Below are 22,318 nucleotides of genomic sequence, written 5' to 3'. Positions count from 1 at the left end.
AGTCCTGTACATGTGAGTTATTTCCTAGAAGGTAGTTGGCAGAAGACTGATACATACTAAAATATGGCTCTTACCTGCCCTCATAATTGCTGAGACCCACAGAGACCTTGATGGAACCTTTGAGGTGGCCTTTGAAACATAACCAGATGGGTATAATGGCTACAAGCAGAAATCCTAAAGCATTCTGGCCTCATGTGGAGATAGCAGAGCAAATATAGATACAGTTTGATGTCCTAGTTCATTTGCCATTATATAAGTATGCAAGATACAGCTGAAATTTGAGGGAATACTTTATCTTTAGTAAACCATGCCACTTGTGATTGTCTTTGGGAGTGGTTACTGTTATTGAAGTTTGTTGGTTTAATCTGCGCATTTGGGGCAAGAATTTCTCTTACCCCACCCTGAAGCTTCTTCTCCCTTTTCCTCCTCCAGGTTTTGGTCGGAAGGATGTAGTTGAATATTTACTTCAGAGTGGTGCCAATGTCCATGCACGAGATGATGGAGGCCTCATTCCTCTTCACAATGCTTGCTCTTTTGGCCATGCTGAAGTTGTCAATCTGCTCTTGCGGCACGGTGCAGATCCTAATGCTCGAGATAATTGGAATTACACTCCCCTTCATGAAGCTGCCATTAAGGGGAAGACAGATGTCTGCATTGGTAATTTTCTCCCACTCTTCCTGTGACTGACTCACTTGTTTAAGAACCCTTCAAAGACCATTTTCACTCTATGGAGCTATGGCTGATACAAGGGTTAGAAGTAAACATCTTTCATAAACTTCATATGTCACTGTTACAAGATACAAGTTTTTGGATCTGTTCTTCATAATTGTCTACCTATAATGGTTCACACTGACATCATGGGGAAAGTGCTTTAAAGTGACTTAATAGAGCTAAATTCTCTTCTCTTTCAGCTTAGACTCTTACACTTTCTTCTGCTTCTGATCATAGTGCAGTGGAAAGAACAAAAGTTATCTTAATAATGGATTAATTCTGTCTTATGTGTAGCAGCTGTGTTAAATTAGTTAAGGATGGGAAAACTTCAGTTATATTGACTACCTGTTTTACCTACACGATTCTCAGGAGGAACTCTTTAAGTGAGAGGTAGAAAATTAGATGCATAGTCAAGAAATATTTCTTGATTCTGTGGTTTGCTGCCATTTACTTTAAGGGAGCTGTAGAGCTCTAGAGAGCTATACAGATACCATTGCCTGTTTGGCCTGAATATGAGTGCAACATGCACAGCCTGCCACTGCTGTCTGCAGGTTAGGACAGCACAGGATTTGGGGCAGCATGCTCTGGAGCTGATGGAAAATAGCTGCTGAGTTGTTGTGGTGGGTCAGTCACAAGCTTTCAGCCGAGATTTTCTCTTGTCAGTCTGTGGTTCTCTTTCTGATCTGCCTTTTTTCCTCTTCAGATGTGTCTTAGACACGTTTCACCAGATCCACTGGTCACAGATGACACTGAAGAATGCTGACATTAAAAATTTGAAAAAGGAAGTTAGAATGTTTCTTTTGCCGCTTGCAGGTTACAGTAATGATATGTCTCATAAACCTTGTCTTGTAGAATTTTTTTCTCATGGAAGGTTTTGGCATTTTTTGTAGTGCTGTTGCAGCATGGTGCTGAACCAACCATCCGCAACACAGATGGAAGAACAGCTTTGGATTTAGCAGACCCATCTGCAAAAGCAGTGCTGACTGGTAAGTGATAATCTTTACATTTCTTTATGACTAGTAACAGTTGAACTGATGTAACACAGTAGTTTGGGGCTTGTCTTTTTGATACTACTTTAACTTGTCTCTGGTTTATAATTCCTGATAGAATTCCCTTATGGCTTTCGTCATCTCAGTCATGGCATGTGTTCTGCATAGTTCATCATCCTAGTTCAATAAGGAACTGTCAAATTTATAGAATCATAGGATGGCTTAGATTGGAAGGGAGCTTAAAGATCACATTCCAATCCCCTGTCATGGGCAGGAGCATTGACTAGACCAGGTTGCCCAGACCCTATCCAACATGGCCTTAAACAAATCCAGGGGCAGGGAATCCACCGCGTCTCTGGGCAGACTGTTCCAGTGCCTCACTACCCTCTGAGTAAAGAATTTCCTCCATTTAATCTCTCCTCTTTTCGTTTAAATACATTTCCCTTTGTCCTATCAATACCTGCCTGTGTAAAAACTCACCTTTCCTCTTTTTAGAAGTCCCTTTAATAACTGAAAAAAGTACTTGTAAGTACTTCTAGCACTTAGGTTCTCTAAAATTTTAGAAGAGGAGAAGTGGTGAACTTCACAAAGATATTTATTTGACGGCTAAAGAAAGCCCTTTTGTCTTCTAGGTGAATACAAGAAAGATGAACTCTTAGAAAGTGCCAGGTATGTATGTTTGGAAAATAACTGGAATTAGTTATATTTGCAGAATTTTGTGCAATTGGTATATAGATATATAGTCTTTGGAGCTTGCATTCCATCTAGATGCTAAGCTTCGACTCTTTTCTGTGAATGAAGCTACAAAAGTAGTTGCATAAATGCATTTTTGTTTTCCCTTTAATGCCGACAGTACAGAGGGGAATGTGTTGCTTCAGATCTGTCGAACATTGAACATTTCACTGAACACAGTGAAAAATATAAAACCAGAATAAGCTACTAAAAATTGGGATAAGAATTTTTCTGCTCATTTCATATCTTGTTTTTCAGGAGTGGAAATGAGGAAAAGATGATGTCTCTTCTTACACCATTAAATGTTAACTGTCATGCAAGTGATGGCAGAAAGGTATTTTTGTTTAAAACCTGATTTAAAGCTAGTTATTTCTTACATGATTCAGTTATTGTTTGATCAGATTTTAAAAATGTTAAAACACAAAATCTGTTTTCTTCACTGTATGTGGGAAAATAGGATTCCACCTCTTTAGCAGCCAGCTGAGGTTTGTTTAGTTTGTATAGTCCTTAAAAGGACTATACAAGTATTTCTATATAGGAGCAATAAACAGACACCTTTTCAATTGAAACTTCTGCTTGACCTCTATATCTGCAATAATAAAGAATCAAGGCCTTTTTACAGATTTTCATCCCTGTCAGGGAGAAACACACAGGTGCTTTATTTGACATGCACCCTTAGGCAAGTTACTGCTCCAGTTTCAGGAGCAAGCTGTTCATTGCTGTAAGTAATGGTAAAGAAATATATTAAAAATGTTCAAAATCTCCGTTCTGAAAAATCCTGAGTCTTCTGGGTTCAGCCTCTAGCCTATGAAAGGTTCAGGTTATTGAGTATGACTTTTTGGCATCCTTATTCTCATTAAGTATTTGTACTCATTCACCCAAATTTTGCTCTAGTTATTTGCTCTTTGTGAGGCTTCGTGGTGAGTTACTGGGATCTCCAAAACACTGATATATCTCTGTTTTCTCATCAGGTTATGAGGCTTATCCTCTGGGAACTGTAGAAATCCGGTTCAGTGGATGAGTTTTTAAATGCAGAAAATAAGATTTCTCCTCACTAATTCGTAGCTCTGCCTTTAGTGCTACTAAAGCTTGAATGCATTTGCTAGAAAACATCACTGAGCAGTTAACTGTCTGCTCTGTGGAGGGTGAGAGTTTGAAAGAGATGAAAATTCCCCCACACCCTGCTCACTTACCGCACTCACAAGTGTGGATGACAATCCCTCTTGATAATTTTTAAACTTACTTCACTGATTGGCAGAGACTCCTCTTCATAGTTCAACAGCCATTGTTGCTAATGGTCTTCGTGCTTTCCCTTTCAGAAGGACATCGTTTGTGCCAGCAAACTTTTTATAGCTATGGTGGGCTAAAAAACCAAAAACAGTCTTTGTATTAGTGATGGAGTAAATTTGGGATTTGTGTTTATGTTGACTTCAAGACTAGTCAGTTAACAATGGACATAGTTATCAAATGGGATTTCTGTAAAACTTATAAGTCTTGAAGGACTTCAGCATTTAGTACTTTTAACAAGTTGTGAAAAAAGAAGTACAAAATCAACCTTGATCTTATGTTACTAATTTATTCTACATTCTGTTCTTTCAGTCTACTCCATTACATTTAGCAGCTGGGTATAACCGTGTAAAAATAGTCCAGCTCTTACTGCAGCATGGAGCTGACGTACATGCTAAGGATAAAGGGTAGGTTCCTTTTTCCCTTTGTTCAGAGTAAACAGAATTCCCTAAAAATTGAGGTGAAGTGCAGTAATACTGTTTTAACCACAAAGAATTTCCAACTTGAGACTGTTCTGTCACCTTTAAGCTTTCTGTTACAAAACCAGAATTTTTGTAACAGAATAATTTTGTTCTGTTACACCAAAAATGCAAGTTGATTGGTTTTCATGGGAGAGGATATTACAGCATTGTTCCGGTGAAAAAGGATATAATGAGGGTCACTCCTGAACATCACCTGCAGATAGTTCTTGCTGCTTAGGGTTCCAAGTCTGAGTGGAAGCATTTCATCTCCAGTGAGACAATGCAATTCACTTGTCATCTTCTGATTATTTTATATATTTACTGTTCTGATAAATGCTGATGGGATTTACTGATTTCTTCTTCAGCTTCTCATTTCTTCATAGTCTCATTTGAACATTTGTCACATTATTTTTGTAAAATGCTTAATGTAAAGTGTAGTGCCAGTTGCAGTGTGTTGAATGTATTTGAAACTAATATTTGTGTACTAAAATAATCATCCTTCTCCTTTCTCTTCTATGTAGAGATCTGGTGCCACTTCACAATGCCTGTTCCTATGGTCATTACGAAGTAACAGAGCTTCTAGTAAAGGTTGGTCTTTGAAGAGATGAAATTGTATATTATTAAATAAGAACAGTTTATAATAGACTAATACAAGCTGCATATCTTTCTTATTTTGTACATAGATTTACAAAACTTAATGATAAATTGCTTTTGCTCTACATGTTAAGTGATTATTAAACTGGAGCTACAGAATCTGCTTGCAAGGAAGCTTTTTCTTTGTAAATGTGCTTTCTGTTTTTTAACTGTCTTTGCTCCAAAGTTGAATATTTTCATACCACCAAGTAAGTACTGCTTATCTCAATCTTTCTACTCTCACAAAAAAAAAAAAAAAAAAAAAAAAAAAAAAAAAAAAAAAAAAAAAAAAAAAAAAAAAAAAAAAAAAAAGGAAAAAACCATACAAGCTCAGTGATATTTTGAGTTTGACAGTGGAAGAATATAAGAATATTTTAGAAGACAAAGCAATAAGAGATGTTCAGAAAGAATACTGGTAAAGATAGTAAACGTTTTAAAATTAAAGAGCACTCAGTCTTTTGAGAAAATTAACTTTACAACGTCAGTTCTGGTGTTGAATTGTAGCCTTCACCCCAAAGAAAGAGAAACGTAATAGTTTTCCTAACAAAAGGGAATTCTTGGAACCAAAGTGGTTTGTCTGGATTAAGTAGGTATGATGCACATTAAACTAGTGGCTTGAAGATGTGGGCTGCAATATAATGTGTACTCCACCAGAGGAGTTTTGAGTTATGCCTATTCTCAGCTGCCACAGCAAATTGAGATAGTTGTAACAACTGAGTGTTCTGTTACCTAACTCTAGACATTTGGCTGCTCAAGGAATAACTCTTGTTCTATTCTGTGTTTCAGCCCCCCATTAATTCCATGTATCTTTTAATTTGTTAAGGAAAAAAGTTAAATAAAAAACGTATTGAAATAAGCTTACATTGTAGTAAGGATAAAGAGTCACGATTTTTTTTACTTCAGCGGGCAGTTGTAAAGTGAATTTTTATAATGGTGGTGCTAGACACAGCCCATAAATGAACTTTTGCCTGTACACCACTGAGTGTTTTAACAATTTAGCTAGAGTTGTGTTACTTACTGGATTTCTGCTCCAGAGAATTCTGAATTACTTTTTGCAAAGCCATACAGCTTTAAGAGAAGCAATGGGAAAGAGTGTGTCCTTGCTTACACACTGAACTCCAGGTGCACTCAAAATGTTACTGGAGATGAATTACACACTTTACTCATCCAGCAGCATTACTTGTAGAATCTTGTACTTAAATTAATTTTTTTTTATTAAAATTAACTTCGAGTGCCCATCTTCTTTTAGATACTGTAACACTCATACCTCGGAGGTTTTTCACACAACATGTATTCATCTTAGTGCAGCTGGTCACTCTAGACACTTTCTAGAGCTGCAAAGAAGCAGAGCTTGTTCACAGGTGATTCGGAAAATGCGAATATTTCTATTTCTCTTTTTTCACCTGTAGCAGAGCTCCTTTTCTTTCTGAAAGAAGTCTGAAAAGACTAGCTAGCCTTTGGCTTCTTTGAATGTACTTGTGGGATACTAGGTGATTAAAAACCACAATGTGCTGAAATGCTGTGTTAGATTGAAAATGAGTGTTGTGGAAACAGTTTGCATATAAGCATTTGCATATAAGTCTACTGTATTAAAACTAATAACATAATCTTTTTCTAACGTCCTGGTTTTGATTGCATCTTTTTTTACCCCTTTCCCTTTCAAGCATGGAGCATGTGTGAATGCAATGGATCTGTGGCAATTCACCCCTCTGCATGAAGCAGCTTCTAAGAACAGGGTGGAAGTATGTTCTCTTTTGTTAAGTTATGGTGCTGACCCAACACTGTTGAACTGTCACAACAAAAGCACCATTGATTTGGCTCCAACTCCCCAGTTAAAAGAGCGATTAGCATGTGAGTATAAAGTGGGATCAGTTCTACAGTTACAATTTGTAATGTGTAATTAGATTCCCTAGACAGTGACCTGCCAGAAACCAGATTTGGAAAATGCTTACACTTAAGAAGTAATTGTGCAGTGTTGTGCAGTATATTTCACTGTTTATAATTTGAAAGTGCTAAATTTTTTGAATGTAGGCTTTTAGAATAATTTTACTGTCAGTTTTATAGTCACGTGGTTGTGATGGATTTTGTAGCTTTTGCCCTGTTACATGCTTTTCCTCATGACTTTGCCAATACACTTTCATTTCCCTTATTTGTTCCTGTCATTGCATCAAGATCGTTGAAATATTAAATTTTATTCCACGGTTTCTTGTTTGAAGAAAAGAAAAAACAACTGTTTAGAATGCTGTTCAATACATTTGAGTGTGCCACAATCACTGAAAGCTCAAAGAAATCAATGAAAGGCATTGATTTTTGTCCAGCAAACTTAAAGAGTTGAAAAGAGTGACCTCAGATTCTGTCCTTGAGTCAAACGAGAACTTTCTGGGATATCTAAAAAAATTGTCAGTAAATACTACGCTAAGGTTCATGCTAGCATATAGGAATGGTTTTCCAAAAATAGGTCAGAAGTAAGGATTTTTATATGCTTGGGCTAGTACCAATGTGAACAGTAGAACCTAGAGAGTGGTGACTGAAATAGATCTTGTGCAGCCAGTTTGGATATGTCTGACTTTAGTATAGAAACAAAGCAAAATTTGTGTAGTGTTTTGACTTAACTAACAAGTTCTGTCAAGTGATGTAATAGCTTGAGTCAGACTTGGAAATGTATGTTCCATGGTGTGCCGAATAAAAAGAATTTTTTTTTTTTTTTTTACTGAAAGAAGCAATTCTGTTGATGCTTCTTGAGTCAAGGAATGTGACTCTCTGCTATGTATATTTTTGTTTTTAAAGATGAGTTCAAAGGTCACTCACTGCTACAGGCTGCAAGAGAATCAGATGTAGCTCGTATAAAGAAACATCTTTCTTTGGAAACAGTGAACTTCAAGCATCCTCAGACACATGAGACAGCCTTGGTAATATCTCAGGTTTTATTAATGGTTTTGTATATATTGTGGCTAACCAAAGCATACTAAGTAATAGTTTAGCATTAAATATAATAATAAATATAATAATAAATAAATAGCAGTGTCAAATGTTGTAATTCAGGCCAACCTGGAATATCCAGTGTCTAGTTAAGCAAATAACACTAATTAATATTTTGTTCTTAAAGTTAATGTTAAGACTAGTATAAATGACTTAGGCCTATTTAGATTGTCTAAATGACTGGGTTTTGTAGAATATTCTCATTTTAAGCAACAGCAAGCTATATTTGTTTGCTTTGTTTTGATGGTTTCCAGCAGTGATTAGAAAGGGGAGTTCTTGAAAATACCAAAGTAAATCCAAAAGCCCATGTGGAATCTTCCAAATTAATAAGGTTCTAGGGGTTTGGGTTTTTTTGGGTTTTTTTCTGTTGTCTTTGTACGCCACCAGCTCTTAACCGCCAACTGATCAGTGAGTAGTAAAACCTAGATATTGCTAGCTGGTTGTTAATTGTAAACTTTAATGTTTACAGCACTGTGCTGCTGCATCTCCATATCCTAAGAGGAAACAAGTGTGTGAATTACTGCTGAGGAAAGGAGCCAATATCAATGAAAAAACAAAAGAGTGAGTGGTTGCAAATCAATACTCTTAACTGTTTGCTTAGAAGATTTTGCAAAATACATTTTGAATTATTCTTTTTTTTTTTTTTTAAGCTTCTTGACTCCTCTGCATGTGGCATCAGAAAAAGCTCATAATGATGTTGTTGAAGTAGTTGTGAAACATGAAGCTAAGGTATGAGTATCATACTTCTGTTGGCATTCATGTACTATACAGATTTTCATACTGTGAGAATGGACAGCTTTTGTAAAATAATTCATTTTGGAAGGTTCTAGATTTATAGACTTCAGCTATAGGCCATCAATTCATCAGTACAGCCCGGTATATTATAGAATCAACGTTGGTTTGGTCCTGTTTTTAAGAAATGCAGGTGTTGTTCTTTCTGGGAACAGAAAACTTTCAAGGTGTCTTATTCAGTGCTTCATTGTCTAGCAGGAAGAGTGAAATATGTAAGGAAAAGAGGGGGGGTGTGTATGAACAGCAAGAAGCTAGATTGAATTGTGTGATAGACTTTACGTGCTGCGGTAAAAAGTAAAATGAAGGCAAAATGTTAACTCATAACACAAGGATTATTTCAAAACTTCCACGGAAGGAAAGTGTGGAAGGGATAGACTCTCTGTAGTGCTTGAACCCTCCAAGATTGGGAGTTGAATCTCTGTCATGGAAATTTGATTATAGCCTGACAGCAGTCAAGTTTCCAAACCAGAGGAAGAGTAGGGAATAAAAGTATGGTTTTGGTTCAGGGTTTTAAGTTTTTGAAAGCACCTGGACTGAGCCAACGCATAATAAGTCCTCAGTGTGAGAAGCCACAATAAGCCAGTGCTAGGTAAAAGCTGTTCTACATGTTAGCACTGAAGATCTGTGCTGCGAGGAGCAAAATAGTGAATTACTCCTATTTTTGATAAAAAAAAGCAATGGATTATTCCCATGCCTCTAAAAGGGGGCTATTTCATGAGCTGCTTTTGTTTGAAATGTCATCATCTTTGGAAATATACTAAAGATGTTCTTTTTATTAAAGTAAGGATACTACTTGTCAAATGTTCCCAGTCAGCAATGAAAACATCTTTAATACTGACTTGATGGTGGTACTTCTTGTCTGTGTTATTTTTAGGTTAATGCATTAGATAATCTTGGACAGACCTCTCTTCATAGAGCAGCGCATTGTGGTCATCTCCAGACATGCAGGTTGCTGCTGAGTTCTGGATGTGATCCTTCCATCGTGTCTCTGCAGGGCTTTACAGCCTTACAAATGGGGACTGAAAGTGTGCAACAGCTGCTACAAGGTATGCAGAGTTATTCAGGATCTGCTGTGGTGCTTTGTTTTTACTTGTCGTTCCTAGTGCTGTCAAATAATAGTGAAGCATAGTCAACAAAAAAAAAAGTTCTACAAAAGACAGTACTAGGTAATGTTTTACTCCCTACTTAACAATACCATTTATTGTCTAGATCATCAGAGACGAAGATTTTGGGGTATAGCCACCTGGAATAATTTTATTCAAGTCCTGACATACGGTGGGGTGAATCTGGACTGTAGAAAATGAGTTTCTAAAACAAAAAATGTTTGCTTTGAATTTGTGAGTGGCAGCAACAGTGTACATGGATTTTCAAGAGTAAGGTTTGGACATTATAATGCATACATAAATTTGATTTGGTCTAATTCTGAAACTGAAATTAGAATGTTTGCAATTTCCACAATATTCCAAAACATAAGGGAAGTACGTTGCTGAAGTCAACTTCCCAAACACTATTAGCTCTAGCAGCTATAGTCGTAGATAGTAAGCAGAGACGAAACTTGTTGGTAATTGGTTCACTTTATTTCAAGGATTTCCCTTTTAAAAAAATCAAATTAGTTCCTATCTTAACAAATTTCTATAACTGCCTACACTTACCTGTCATGCAATCTCATTTATTTTGCAGAAGGTATCCCATTGGGTAATTCTGATGCAGATCGACAGTTGCTGGAGGCTGCAAAGGCTGGAGATGTGGATACAGTAAAAGTAAGCTTAAACCTCTCCTTAAAAATAAGAGGGAATTTGTCATGGTTTAACCTCAGCCAGCAAGCAAGCCTCACACAGCTGCTTGAACAATTTCCTCCCAGCAGGACCAGAAGGGTAAAAGCTGGAAAACTTGTGGGTTGAGATAAAGGCAGTTTAATAAAGAAAGCAAAAGCCACACATGCAGGCAAAGCAGAGCAAGGAATTAATTCATTACTTCCTATGGGGAGGCAGGTGTTCTGCCATCCCCAGGAGAGCAGGGCCCCATCTTGGCTGAATAACTTGGGAAGACCAACTTTATCTCTACAAATCATCTCCCCTTCCTCCTTGTTCCCCCACTTTCTGTACTGAGCATGATGCCCTCTGGTCTGGAATGTCCCTTTGGTCCCTTGGGGTGCCCTGTCCTGGCTGTGTCTCCCCCCAGCCTCCTCACCAGCGTGGCAGCCTTGGCTCTGTGTGAGCCCTGCTCAGCAATGACAACAACATCTCTGTGTTATCAGCCCTGTGCTCAGCACAGATCCAAAACACAGCCCCATACCAGCCGCTGTGAAGAAGACTAACTTCACCCCAGCCAAAATAGCACAGAATTATATGTCAGTGTATGATTTCTCAAAGCAAGCAATCAAACAGTGCTTCACTGAGTGCTTTAGAATTATGATCTGTCTTAAAACCTTTGTATTGCACAATTATTACAAAGTACAATATTGATCAGCTCCAGATGTTTGTCTTATAGAAAAAGCATTAATAAGTCAGAGGTGTGGATTTGGGAGCAGGTAGATTTTTTCTTAGGGCACAATCTGTAAAACAGACAGTAAAAATAATTTTTTTTTAATTGAAAACAGGTACACAAAATTACATGTGTGTAACAATATTCTATGACTAAATTAGAGGTGTCAACACTATATGTAGTGACGTGGTTTTTTGGGGGAAATTTACAGAAGCTGTGTACTGTCCAGAGTGTGAACTGCAGAGATATTGAAGGACGTCAGTCTACACCACTTCATTTTGCAGCTGGATATAACAGAGTATCTGTTGTGGAGTATCTTCTTCAGCATGGAGCTGATGTGCATGCGAAAGATAAGGGGTAAATGCTTGAATATATATTTTCTTAGCAATTGTAAGTAGTCTTACCTATCAGCTTTTGAATATTGTTAGCTGATAAGCATCCTGGTTTTCTGCAGTCATTCTTTTTATTTTCTTGGAAATTTCTGTTAGTATGAAGATGTTAAGAATATCCAAAGGCATTTTGCAGTACTTAAGATTAGAGCATCAGCAATTTCTCTTGCCCTGAGCTTTTAAGTCTCTTTAGTGCCCCGCTGATTAAATTTTTACTGCAATAGGTATTCCTACTGTATTAGACTGTTGTGGGAGGGGGGAAGGGTTTTGTTATGATTTGATGTGGTCAAAGGTGCATTGTGTTTTAAGTTTATATTGCTTGTTGAAAAAATACCCTATTTTTAAAGAATTTTTCTTTTGTTTTAATTGCTTCCAGAGGACTTGTCCCTTTACATAATGCCTGCTCATATGGTCACTATGAAGTTGCAGAACTGTTGGTTAAACATGGTGCAGTTGTCAATGTAGCTGACTTGTGGAAATTCACTCCCTTGCATGAAGCTGCAGCAAAAGGAAAATATGAGATTTGCAAACTCCTGTTACAGGTATTACATGAGCTGGAGGGAGGTCATTTTCTTTTCTTTCTTGTTTACTTTGAAACATAAATGGACTTCTTTGAGAAATTGATTTGTGATTTCTAGATTATTGGAGTTAACTGTTTACAGTAAAAGGGATACTGTTGTCCTTTCTCACACAGTAAATGAAAGGCTCCCTGTAGGATTCCAGTATGTGTCAGAATATTTGCTCAACAAGGCATTAGATGCCTAAGACATGCAGCATGTTTATTCTACTGACATACTTACCACCTGTTTTTGGTGTGCACAGCATGGAGCTGACCCTACAAAGAAAAACAGGGATGGAAATACTCCTCTAGACCTTGTTAAAGATGGTGATACTGATATTCAAGACCTCCTTAGAGGAGATGCAGCTCTCCTAGATGCTGCAAAAAAAGGTTGTTTGGCCCGAGTAAAAAAGCTCTGTTCACCTGACAATGTCAACTGTCGGGACACACAAGGACGGCATTCAACACCACTACATTTAGCAGGTCAGTGTTCTAATTAACTAGTTTGATCAGTTACTTATTACTGTGGCTCAACTTTCTACATCTACACAAGTATAGAGTATAGCCACAAGCTGGAAGATTCAGCACTTTTTCTTTAAAAAAATTAGTATCTTACGCATATTAATCTTATTTTTATTTTCAAAGTATTCCATTATTTTCCTGTTCTCTCTAGCCAGAGAGGATCTTTTATGGTTTATTGGCAGGTTTAAAAGAAAGTACTCTTAAGGTAATACTGTCCTTCGTAATAAGTATTACACTGTCATCACTGGATTAACAATTTAATTTACTTTCAAGTAATTTAAGTGAATTACTACTTCTCCTCAGCCTGTTGGGGATGGTGTTTTAATTCTGTTTATTCTGTCCTTCTGCAATTCCAGCTGGTTACAATAATTTGGAGGTTGCAGAATATCTATTGCAGCATGGAGCAGATGTGAACGCACAGGATAAAGGAGGCTTGATTCCTCTGCATAATGCAGCATCTTATGGGGTAAATATCTCAAACTTTCTGAGACTTGATTTATTTTTAAAAATTTGATACATTTCATTTCAATGGTACATTCTGAGCCTCTGCAGCATGTTTTTGCTATTGAGTTATAATGTAGTCTTATTTGTAAGATACAGAATGAATAATTAGATTATAGCTTAAGTTTTAGCTAAAGACTGTTATGAATTTGTAAAATCACAAATGGAGTTTTCTGACTATGAACACCTAAAAAGCCAGCAGGCTGAATGGTGTTCTGTAAAATGCCTTTCATTACCTGGGCCAGTCAATTTTTATCAGGAAGATCTCACTTTCAATTATATGACTGCTGTTGAGAGCAGTTGTTTTTATGAACTTCCTGAATCTTTGTCCTTGAATCAAGTCTTCAACCAAAAGAGTTGGAGAACTTTCCAAGCTGCAGGTTCAAAATCAGGCTTTTTTCCTTCAGCTTCCTCTGGATTTGGAATTTTGTTTTACTCTGTCCTTTTTTCACAAGAGAAAAAATCTTAACTTTTTGCTAGTATGTCATAGGTGAGGAAGAAAGCACCTTGCTTTAATACTTTTTAAAATCATAATTAAATGCATTCTAAGAAAATTCAGAATTACTCTGATTACAGACAAATAGCAGTAATAGTTCTGAATTATTTTAGTGCACTGTGGTACTTTGGAATTTAACAGGTTTTTTTACTTCTCCAGCATGTTGATGTAGCAGCTTTACTTATAAAGTATAATGCATGTGTGAATGCTACAGACAAATGGGCTTTCACACCCCTTCATGAAGCAGCCCAGAAGGGAAGGACTCAGCTTTGTGCCTTGTTACTGGCACATGGGGCTGATCCTACTCTGAAAAACCAAGAAGGACAGACACCATTGGACCTGGTCACTGTAAGTGATGGGGCTCCTCTTGGGAAATCTGTACTTATCTATGTGCAACACCTCATTTAAAACTATCCTTTAAAAAACAGTAATACAACCACTTCTGCAAAGTTTAAAATACTGTGGTTTCTGTGGGGTTTGCATGTGCCTGGCAAGGGGAGTCAGTAGAGCTTTATAAACCTTCTTTAAATAATTTCTTGCTTCAGGCATCTTATTTCAATATGGCGTGGGGGGGGGAACCTCAAAATGCTAGCAAAATGAGTTAATGGTTGTAATTTGATGCTTTGAATTCAGTGCTTATAGTTTGGCTAATACAAAAATTGTGACAACAAAATATAAGCAAACCTTGTAGCAGCATAAATTTAAAAAACTGTCTGTTAAGTTTTTAGGGGTGTTTTTTCTAAGTATTATAATGTAATCCAGAGCTACATCAGAGTAACTATTTTGTTTCATAAATTCTGGTTACCAGTAGAAGCTTCTGTTCATTTTTGTAGCAAATTAATTCTGTTTAACTGCCCCTAAATTTTTTTAGAAATACTTAGGTCTTTACTTTTTACCTTTTTACAGCTTTTATGTATAAACAGGTTTTTATCAACTTTTTACAGTTTTATATATGCTGTTGGCAGAAAAGTTCATTTGTAAGCTGCACTGTAAAATGAATGTTTTCCCTATATTAAAAATATTTTGCAGTGTACTTAAGAAATCTGATATAATGATAGTGCATTCTAGGAAAAAAACATTGTGCAAAAGTATTCCTCTGTTTTAATGCGTTGTTTTCTGTTCTTTAGGCAGACGATGTCAGTGCGTTACTGACAGCAGCAATGCCTCCTTCTGCCTTACCCACTTGCTACAAACCTCAGGTTATAAGTGTGTCTCAGACTACAGGTTCTACAGCTGATTCCCTCTCTTCTGTTCCATCCAGTCCATCCAGTCTGTCTGCTGCAAGTAGTCTTGACAACTTGTCTGGTAGTTTTTCTGAACTTCCCTCTGTTGTTGGTACAAACTGTGCAGAGGGAGCTACTGTTCTGGAGAAAAAAGAAGGTGAGGCTTTCTCAGGAGTGAATAACATTTCTTAACAAATGGTAAAAAGAACACAAAATGGGATGTTTTCCATGCATTCATAGAATTATTATGGCATACACAATAGCTTCCCTGTGATGTCATCTTGTTCCAATGAGGAACAGAAGACTGAAAGTCCTATACTACAAAGATTTTACTGTTTTCTCCTTAAAATGTTTTTGCTGAACAGAACCAATACGGTGAATTGTGTTTTAAAAGAGAAGTCAGATGACATTTGGCAGCATACCAAGCAGTATTTTACTACAAACTTTATCTTTAAGAGGCTGTTCTTAAGTCTTAGGTATCTTTTAAGATATCTTAAGGTATCTTTAAAAGGTTATTTCTATGACATTCTACTTGCCAGTGTATTTTCTGTAGTAACTTGCATTCCTGGTAGCTGGTTGGCTTGTTCTGTGGAATCACAAAGACTGCTCTTAGGGAGGTAGAAGAGCAGATTAAGTTGCTGCTGGTTAGTGATACAGATATTTAATCCACATCAGCAAAAGACCAGGAATTTCTGCCCCTCTCATTGCTGCCACAGATGGGGAGATGTGTATGCCTTATTTTACAGTACAGGTATGAATGTACATTGTGAGTTTTTCTTCTTACCCAGTTTCAGGTGTAGATTTTAGCATTAATCAGTTTGTGCGGAACCTTGGCCTTGAACATCTAATTGACATATTTGAGAGAGAACAGGTAAGTGGTTATATTTATTTCTAGACACTCTGGGCTAGAAAGCAATAGAATAAATAGTGACTGGTTAGTATAATGTAGTAAGATTTTACATGTGTGACTGTCAAAATGAGTGGAATGAAGGAAAGGACTATAACTGGATTTTTAATTGATAGATAAAATAAATGTATATTAAAATATATGTGTATATTTTATATAGGTGGGGACATTATGTATATATTATCTGGGTGAGAACAATAATGTTTGTATCAGTTTAACAGTTGTAGCACTGTTTCCTTTCAGTGGTATAAATGGTAGGAGAAATAAGTAGTTTGTGTTAATTAGTCATTTCAGGGTTTGTTTCAGTACATGTAGATGAGTATTTCTCAATCAGAAACATGGTCCTTGAAAGCAATGGAAGTTACAGTTTGTAGTTCATAGCATGTTTATTTAAGACAAAAAGTTAGAAGAAAGCAGTTGAGTAAAAGTAAAATAGGAAAATAATACACTGAAGCCTCCAGTGTTCCTGCTCTTTTCACACTTGCTTTTTCTCACAGGTATTGTGAAGTATATTTTCACTGTCATTGGTAGTTGTTCTAGTACAAAAAACATGGTGTTGCTTTCATTATAGATAACATTGGACGTATTGGTTGAAATGGGACATAAAGAATTGAAGGAAATTGGCATTAATGCTTATGGCCATAGGCATAAAATCATCAAAGGAGTTGAAAGACTTATTTCTGGACAACAAGGTATATGCTTATTTTAAGTTATTACATAATACTGCCTTTACATAATCAATTTTTATAAATTATTTATGTTATTCCAAATTGTATCTCATTAAAAAGAGTTGGTAATAAAACCTGACCTAGAAAATGGCACTTCAGATGGTAAGAATGCCTTCTGACTTGAAACTTGAGTACTTTTCTTTATGCTGTGAATTACTGTGAATCTTGCCTTTCAGTTCTCTGATTTATATTCTTTCTCTATGGTCACTCTTGTGTTTATTTAGGTGAAGTGTTGATCTAGTGCAAAATGCTTATAAGCTCCTTGAGATATAGGGAGTATTTATCTTCATCAAAGCACTCTGAAGAGCAGAGGACATTCTGTTGTTTAGGCCTGTTATGTCCTGTTTCTTGGGTCCTGCCACAGAATGATGTCTGCTCACACAGACAGCCAGCTGAAATTCTTACTTACACTTTTCTTTAAAAATAGAGTTGATGTGCTTTTCAATGAACCAAAATCAACATGATTGCTTTGTCCAACAGCTTTAGCTTACATTGAAATTACTGCTAAGGCCTCTTTATTTGTGCTGTTGATACCAGCACAGTCCCAGCAGTCCTGCATTCATCATAATTCAGTATGCTTCATTTAACTATGGCTGCGTAGAAGGCAGATAAAACCCTCTGAATTTTTTTTTTTTTACTTGTTGAAATATCACTTCCTGGTTTTTGCTGTGTTTCACAGGAGTGAAATAAATTATAGTTGGTAGGATTTTTTTTCCTTTCCTGATTCACCATTTATGTATTCTCATTCTAAAATTTTCACTCCATAGTAATGAGTTGCTATCCCAAGCTCTAAATTATGTTTTGCTCCTTACAACATTATGAACCAACCCAAAGATAATTCTTTTCTTGATAATGAAGTATTTAAGTGAATCTGCATGATTTTCTCATAATTGTCAGGTCTTTCTGGACAGACTCATTGAGTAATTGGAATAAAAGTTAGTTCTAAGGTCTGATTTCAACCTCATGTCTTATTTGAGTAGGAAGTTAACATAGCCAGTGGCAGTATACTTTGCCTTTTAAGTAGGCCTGATGTATTTTTGAACATGTATATTTGTACATATTTCAATGTGTCTTTATAGAGAGAATATTAAATATCTCAGTCCTTCACCACTCCCATCATTGGTCTTTCTAAAGTCCCCCTGCCTTGAGGCCAGACATTTTTATTTGTAACCACAGGCATAAGTACTTAACCAATATATCTAGGGTGTGTTTTTGGGGTGGGAAGGATTATTGTCAATTTTCTCGAGTTGTTTTCAGTGGTATTTTGGCATCTCTTCCTGAGCATGGTATAACCATTGTTTTGAGGTTGATAGTGGATGAGCTTTATTTTGGTTCTTCCAGTTTGTTTCTCCTGAGCACTGTTCCAGTTGCACACTGCTAACATGAGGCTCTAGACTGTGCATATATCTGTAATTTCCACTTTTCCCAGATTATTCCTTTTAAACGGCTCATGACAGACCCAGTGTTCAATTCTGGTCACCTGTTAATTGGAAAAGCCATGGCCAGAAAACATACTTGATACACACTGTCTTTATATTCTTACATCCAATAATTACACTCCTATTACTTGCCATTTTGATTGTAGTCTTTCCAATGCAAACTGACATTGGATTCTGTGTAAAATTCCAAAATTTTCTTGCATATTTGGAAAGATAGATAAGTTTCCTTTAAACATTCAATATCTTTTAAGCTTTCAATACCAGGCTCAAGCCTTTTGGGTTGACAGACTTAGTTCTTTTGTCAGTTCTTTCTGCATGACCATGGGAAAAATACTCCTACTAAATTAGTGCTTCAGGTTGCTCTTCCCATTCATGATGCCGTTGCCACCAGTAGTTGTGGACTCTGTACAGGGTCTGGTTACTTGGTGTGTCACTGTCTAGAGTTGAAATGAATTCTGTACTAAGCAAATACTTACAAGTATTTTCCCTGTTGTGTGTATTAGTATACTGAGCTAAGCATGGACAAATGGGTTAGTGCATCTGAAATGATGATTCTTGCTGAGGGAAGGATCACTCAGTGTCCACAGAGCAGAGAAAATTATTGTAGTTTCTGAAACTGTGTTTTATTACATTCACACACATTTTGTTGTGTTTTATTACATTCACAGGACTTAACCCATACCTGACTCTAAATACTTCTGCTAGTGGAACTATTCTCATAGACCTTTCCACCGAAGACAAGGAATTTCAGTCAGTAGAAGAAGAGGTAAATGTCATTCTTTGTAGTCTCTCAGTATTTTTGCTATTGCTACTAAAGAAGTAGATAAAGAAGTAATGCTAGACAGTTCAACAGTGCAGTAAACATCACTAAATTTAAGAAAAACCTGCATATGGATATATCAGATTCCTGACTTTGCATCCGTATAATCTATGCTCATGATGTCTAGCTTTTTTCTTTCTTGCATTATTATGGCTTGTACTATTTTTAAAACGTCTACTATATATCACATCTCTTCAACATAACATAAATTCTATGCTACCAAAGGATTGCCTGTTTGTCATGCACAGTTTTGCATCACTTCCTTTCAAAGTGCCATAATCACACAAGGCAACATTCTGAACAAACACAATTTTAAAGAGATTAATGACAGTCTTCTCCATTTTGAAAGCTAGATCAGGGAGCAGTCAGAATATGTGCCATTTTTTTCAAAAATCATTAAGCCTGTTCATGTGCATTCACAAAATCTGGTATTACTTAACAATCAGTCACGTAAAATTTCTCTTATTATTTTTAATTGTGTAAATACGTAATTAGTTCATTATTTGACGTGTGTAAAGGAGATGTGTTGAATGTGTTCTGAAAGAAGGTAATCCTCTTTGAATTCTCAATTTTCAGATGCAGAGTACTGTCCGAGAGCACAGAGATGGAGGCCATGCTGGGGGAGTCTTCAATAGATACAATATCTTAAAGGTGCCTGTTGTTTTTTTATGGTAGTGGTTATAGACCTTTGGAGTTTTGCCTAAAAGTAACATATCCATAAAATGTTCTACACTTGTTTGAGCTACATAATGTGACAAGATGTGCCGTTCTGAGACATGCACAGAATAAAGATCATCCTCCAGGGAAATTCCAAGACTTAGGTTTATACAGAAAGCTACTTATGGGTTAATAGTCAGGAAGAACTTTTATGAGAAATTGACGTAGAAGGATCTCACTGAAAACTGGAGAATTTTTGAAGAGAAAGGCAGAAGATTTTATAGGAACCAGTAGAGGGTGCCTTTTGAGGGAGAATGGCAGGAAAAAACCACAAGAAGGAAAAGCAAAAGTTTTGAACTCCTACTTAGCTTGATTTAACATCAAACAAGTGTAAAAAAAACCAGGCAGTAAACAAGTTTAAATAATCTAATGGAATTCTGGTTTGTATTTATGTAGTTTTCCCTCTGAAGTAATGATAATTTTCATTAATATCATAAATATTTTGATTTGCAAGTAAGTACTACTAAGATTTATTCTGAACTGAAGTTACAGTGGAATTGCTATGCTATATCTACGTGCATGAGACTTTGGAATGCCCAGCATACCTCTGCAGGGAGTATGTAATTTACTGTCTTTTGGAAATGCTTCACAAGTGTTCATGGAAGGCTTTTCTTAATTTACAGATTGATCTTTTTACTAATGATTCAGCATCAAGGAGAATTGTGACTAAGTCTGCTAAATCTGAATTAGAGAGTATTTTAGTTTAAGGATAATTAAAAAGGAACTCTGTAAAATGAATTGATTCTTAAGTATATAGTTATTATTTACTTGTCATCCTACAACAGTCAATTTATGCGGGATAAGTCAATTTGTGTTTCGTTGAGTCCCAAGGAAAGTATTCTTGTTCTAGTGGCAGTGTAACTGTAGTGTAGTTTAGTGCCTGTAGGTTATACATGTGTCCAGTAAAGTGAACAGAGCTTTCAGTGTCATTTTGGCTGTTTCAGATTCAGAAAGTGTGCAACAAAAAACTGTGGGAAAGATACACTCACAGGAGGAAAGAGGTCTCTGAAGAAAATCATAACCATGCCAATGAAAGGATGCTGTTTCATGGTGAGAATCTGAAATGTGCTTTATGAACTTATTTCATCAGCAGCACTCTTTTTTGGAGGGTTTCTACTGTCCCAAAGTAATTTTCCTCAGTGGAAGTTGGCTCTAGATTTTACATGAGTTTTCATGAGAAAGTGTTTGTGTATTTCACAAGGGATGATACAATGTACTGTATCATTCTTCTGAAATTTGCATCTCCTTGTCTCTCCCCCAAAGGAGATGTCAAACATCTAAGTGAAAATATATAAGCAATTATGAATGGAGATTAAATAGTGTGCCTCCTCGAGTCTGTTTTATCAGCTGCATAACCAAAATGATTAAAGGTCAAAATTTATTCTGTTTTAGGATTCTGTGTAAGGATTGTTTTGGAGTGGGAATTTTTTTGTTTGTTTACTTAGTTTTATAAGTTGATAAGTTAGTTTTGTTCAGCATTCCAGAGAAGATAGCTTATCATTAGCAGTATAAAGCCAATTGAAGTCTTTCCTGTGCACAGTTTGTCCTGGTAGGCAAAGTTCACAGTGCATGTTCGTAAGGAAGGCTTCGTAGTTTCCAGCGCTGTGGGAATGAACGATTGAACTGGGACACGTACAAAAATCTGTGAACTGTATTTTCGCTATTTTACTTCTTTTCTCATAGGCTCCCCATTTGTGAATGCAATCATTCACAAAGGCTTTGATGAGAGACATGCCTATATAGGCGGCATGTTTGGAGCTGGGATTTATTTTGCTGAAAATTCCTCCAAAAGCAATCAATATGTGTATGGAATTGGAGGTGGAACTGGATGTCCAATTCACAAAGATAGATCTTGCTATGTTTGCCACAGGTAAGTCCGTTAAAAGAATTTGATTCTGCTTTTGTATTTTGTGTCCTAGACTATCAATGCAGCAGCCTCTCTCTGAAGAAAGACTTGCTTGATAACCAGACCTTTTCAGTACTCTCTGTGTGCTGGGCCTAATAGAAACTTTCAGAAAACTTTGACATTTTAAGGCCTAAAAACCTTCAACCATCTTCAGTGCGTTTAACCATTGCTCTTTGCTCTTAACTTAATATAAAAATCAGACCTAGGGAGGCAGAGAGTGAAGAGGATCTGCTAGATCCTGTGAAAGGTGCAGCAGTATGAGTTTAGTTCATTGTCTGATACTGAGAAAGGAGAAATTCAGAGATATTCAGATGCAGTATTTCTTTGAGGAGGATGTACTTTGTAACTGTCAGCCCTCACATCACTGCTTTTTTTACACACTTGAAATAAAGATGTGGATTTGTGTATTCTGCCACTAACTGAGTTCTTGAATCCTCTTTTCAACAGAAACACCTGTTATGTCTTACCAACACCATCAGTTCAGAATAAACTCTTATGTTATGGAGTCAGTTTTGGTGGTGGCAGTCATTTCAACCAGAACAATATTTAGTGTTTGTGTACATCCTGTTTTTCCTTGGTATACAAGGATAATCTCATCCTTCCAGTATCCTTGAGTGTCTCCTCCTTTTCATGTTGCTTACTCTTTTCTGGCATTCTATAATAGCAAGGATCATCTTCCAGAGTTACAGAGGATGGCAAAATCTTTTCATGGCTTTCGAAAGTTTTGAGTAAGAAGGGGTTTTTAGTTTGTCTTCTGCAAAGAGTGAGAAAAGCAAAAGTTTTGGCAGAGTGAAATGGTTCTTAACCTTGGTCTTTAAAAATGCCAGAATTCCACTGTCACTGCAGTAGGTACATGTATACAGAAATAAGAGCCTTTGTTGAGTCTTTAAATAGTGGAAACAGCATAACAAACTGACAAATGCTCGTCTGAGGTATTTTGCATTGACCTAGAGTTTGCACTTGGCCTTGATGTTGACCTGGCTGTTGGATACAAATCTAGCATTAGAACACTTGTGACTTACGCTGTCAGGATGAGTAATGGG

At 36.6% G+C, this 22,318-nt stretch overlaps 1 protein-coding gene across 2 annotated transcripts in view; it reads left to right on the top strand.

Moving 5' to 3' along the window:
* TNKS2 (tankyrase 2) overlaps positions 1-22,318 on the top strand; it is a 30,134-nt gene that overhangs the window by 4,851 nt on the left and 2,965 nt on the right. The window contains exons 2-25 of one of the 2 annotated variants that reach the window (XM_066323850.1): positions 433-657; positions 1,602-1,697; positions 2,333-2,369; positions 2,691-2,766; positions 4,032-4,126; positions 4,702-4,768; positions 6,478-6,664; positions 7,601-7,722; positions 8,262-8,353; positions 8,443-8,521; positions 9,459-9,630; positions 10,265-10,344; positions 11,280-11,425; positions 11,834-11,999; positions 12,280-12,499; positions 12,895-13,004; positions 13,695-13,883; positions 14,663-14,915; positions 15,553-15,629; positions 16,237-16,357; positions 18,501-18,598; positions 19,229-19,303; positions 20,314-20,419; positions 21,053-21,239. In XM_066323850.1, the coding sequence (XP_066179947.1) occupies positions 433-657; positions 1,602-1,697; positions 2,333-2,369; positions 2,691-2,766; positions 4,032-4,126; positions 4,702-4,768; positions 6,478-6,664; positions 7,601-7,722; positions 8,262-8,353; positions 8,443-8,521; positions 9,459-9,630; positions 10,265-10,344; positions 11,280-11,425; positions 11,834-11,999; positions 12,280-12,499; positions 12,895-13,004; positions 13,695-13,883; positions 14,663-14,915; positions 15,553-15,629; positions 16,237-16,357; positions 18,501-18,598; positions 19,229-19,303; positions 20,314-20,419; positions 21,053-21,239 (3,076 nt within the window). Of the gene's footprint in view, positions 1-432; positions 658-1,601; positions 1,698-2,332; positions 2,370-2,690; positions 2,767-4,031; positions 4,127-4,701; positions 4,769-6,477; positions 6,665-7,600; positions 7,723-8,261; positions 8,354-8,442; positions 8,522-9,458; positions 9,631-10,264; positions 10,345-11,279; positions 11,426-11,833; positions 12,000-12,279; positions 12,500-12,894; positions 13,005-13,694; positions 13,884-14,662; positions 14,916-15,546; positions 15,630-16,236; positions 16,358-18,500; positions 18,599-19,228; positions 19,304-20,313; positions 20,420-21,052; positions 21,240-22,318 lie in introns of both variants that reach the window. The other variant, XM_066323849.1, reaches the window with a different exon arrangement.

Source organism: Sylvia atricapilla, chromosome 8 (assembly GCF_009819655.1).
Source record: "Sylvia atricapilla isolate bSylAtr1 chromosome 8, bSylAtr1.pri, whole genome shotgun sequence".
Classification (NCBI taxonomy): Eukaryota; Metazoa; Chordata; class Aves; order Passeriformes; family Sylviidae; genus Sylvia; species Sylvia atricapilla.
Note: the sequence above shows the minus strand (reverse complement) of the source record. Positions and strands in the feature narration are given on the sequence as shown.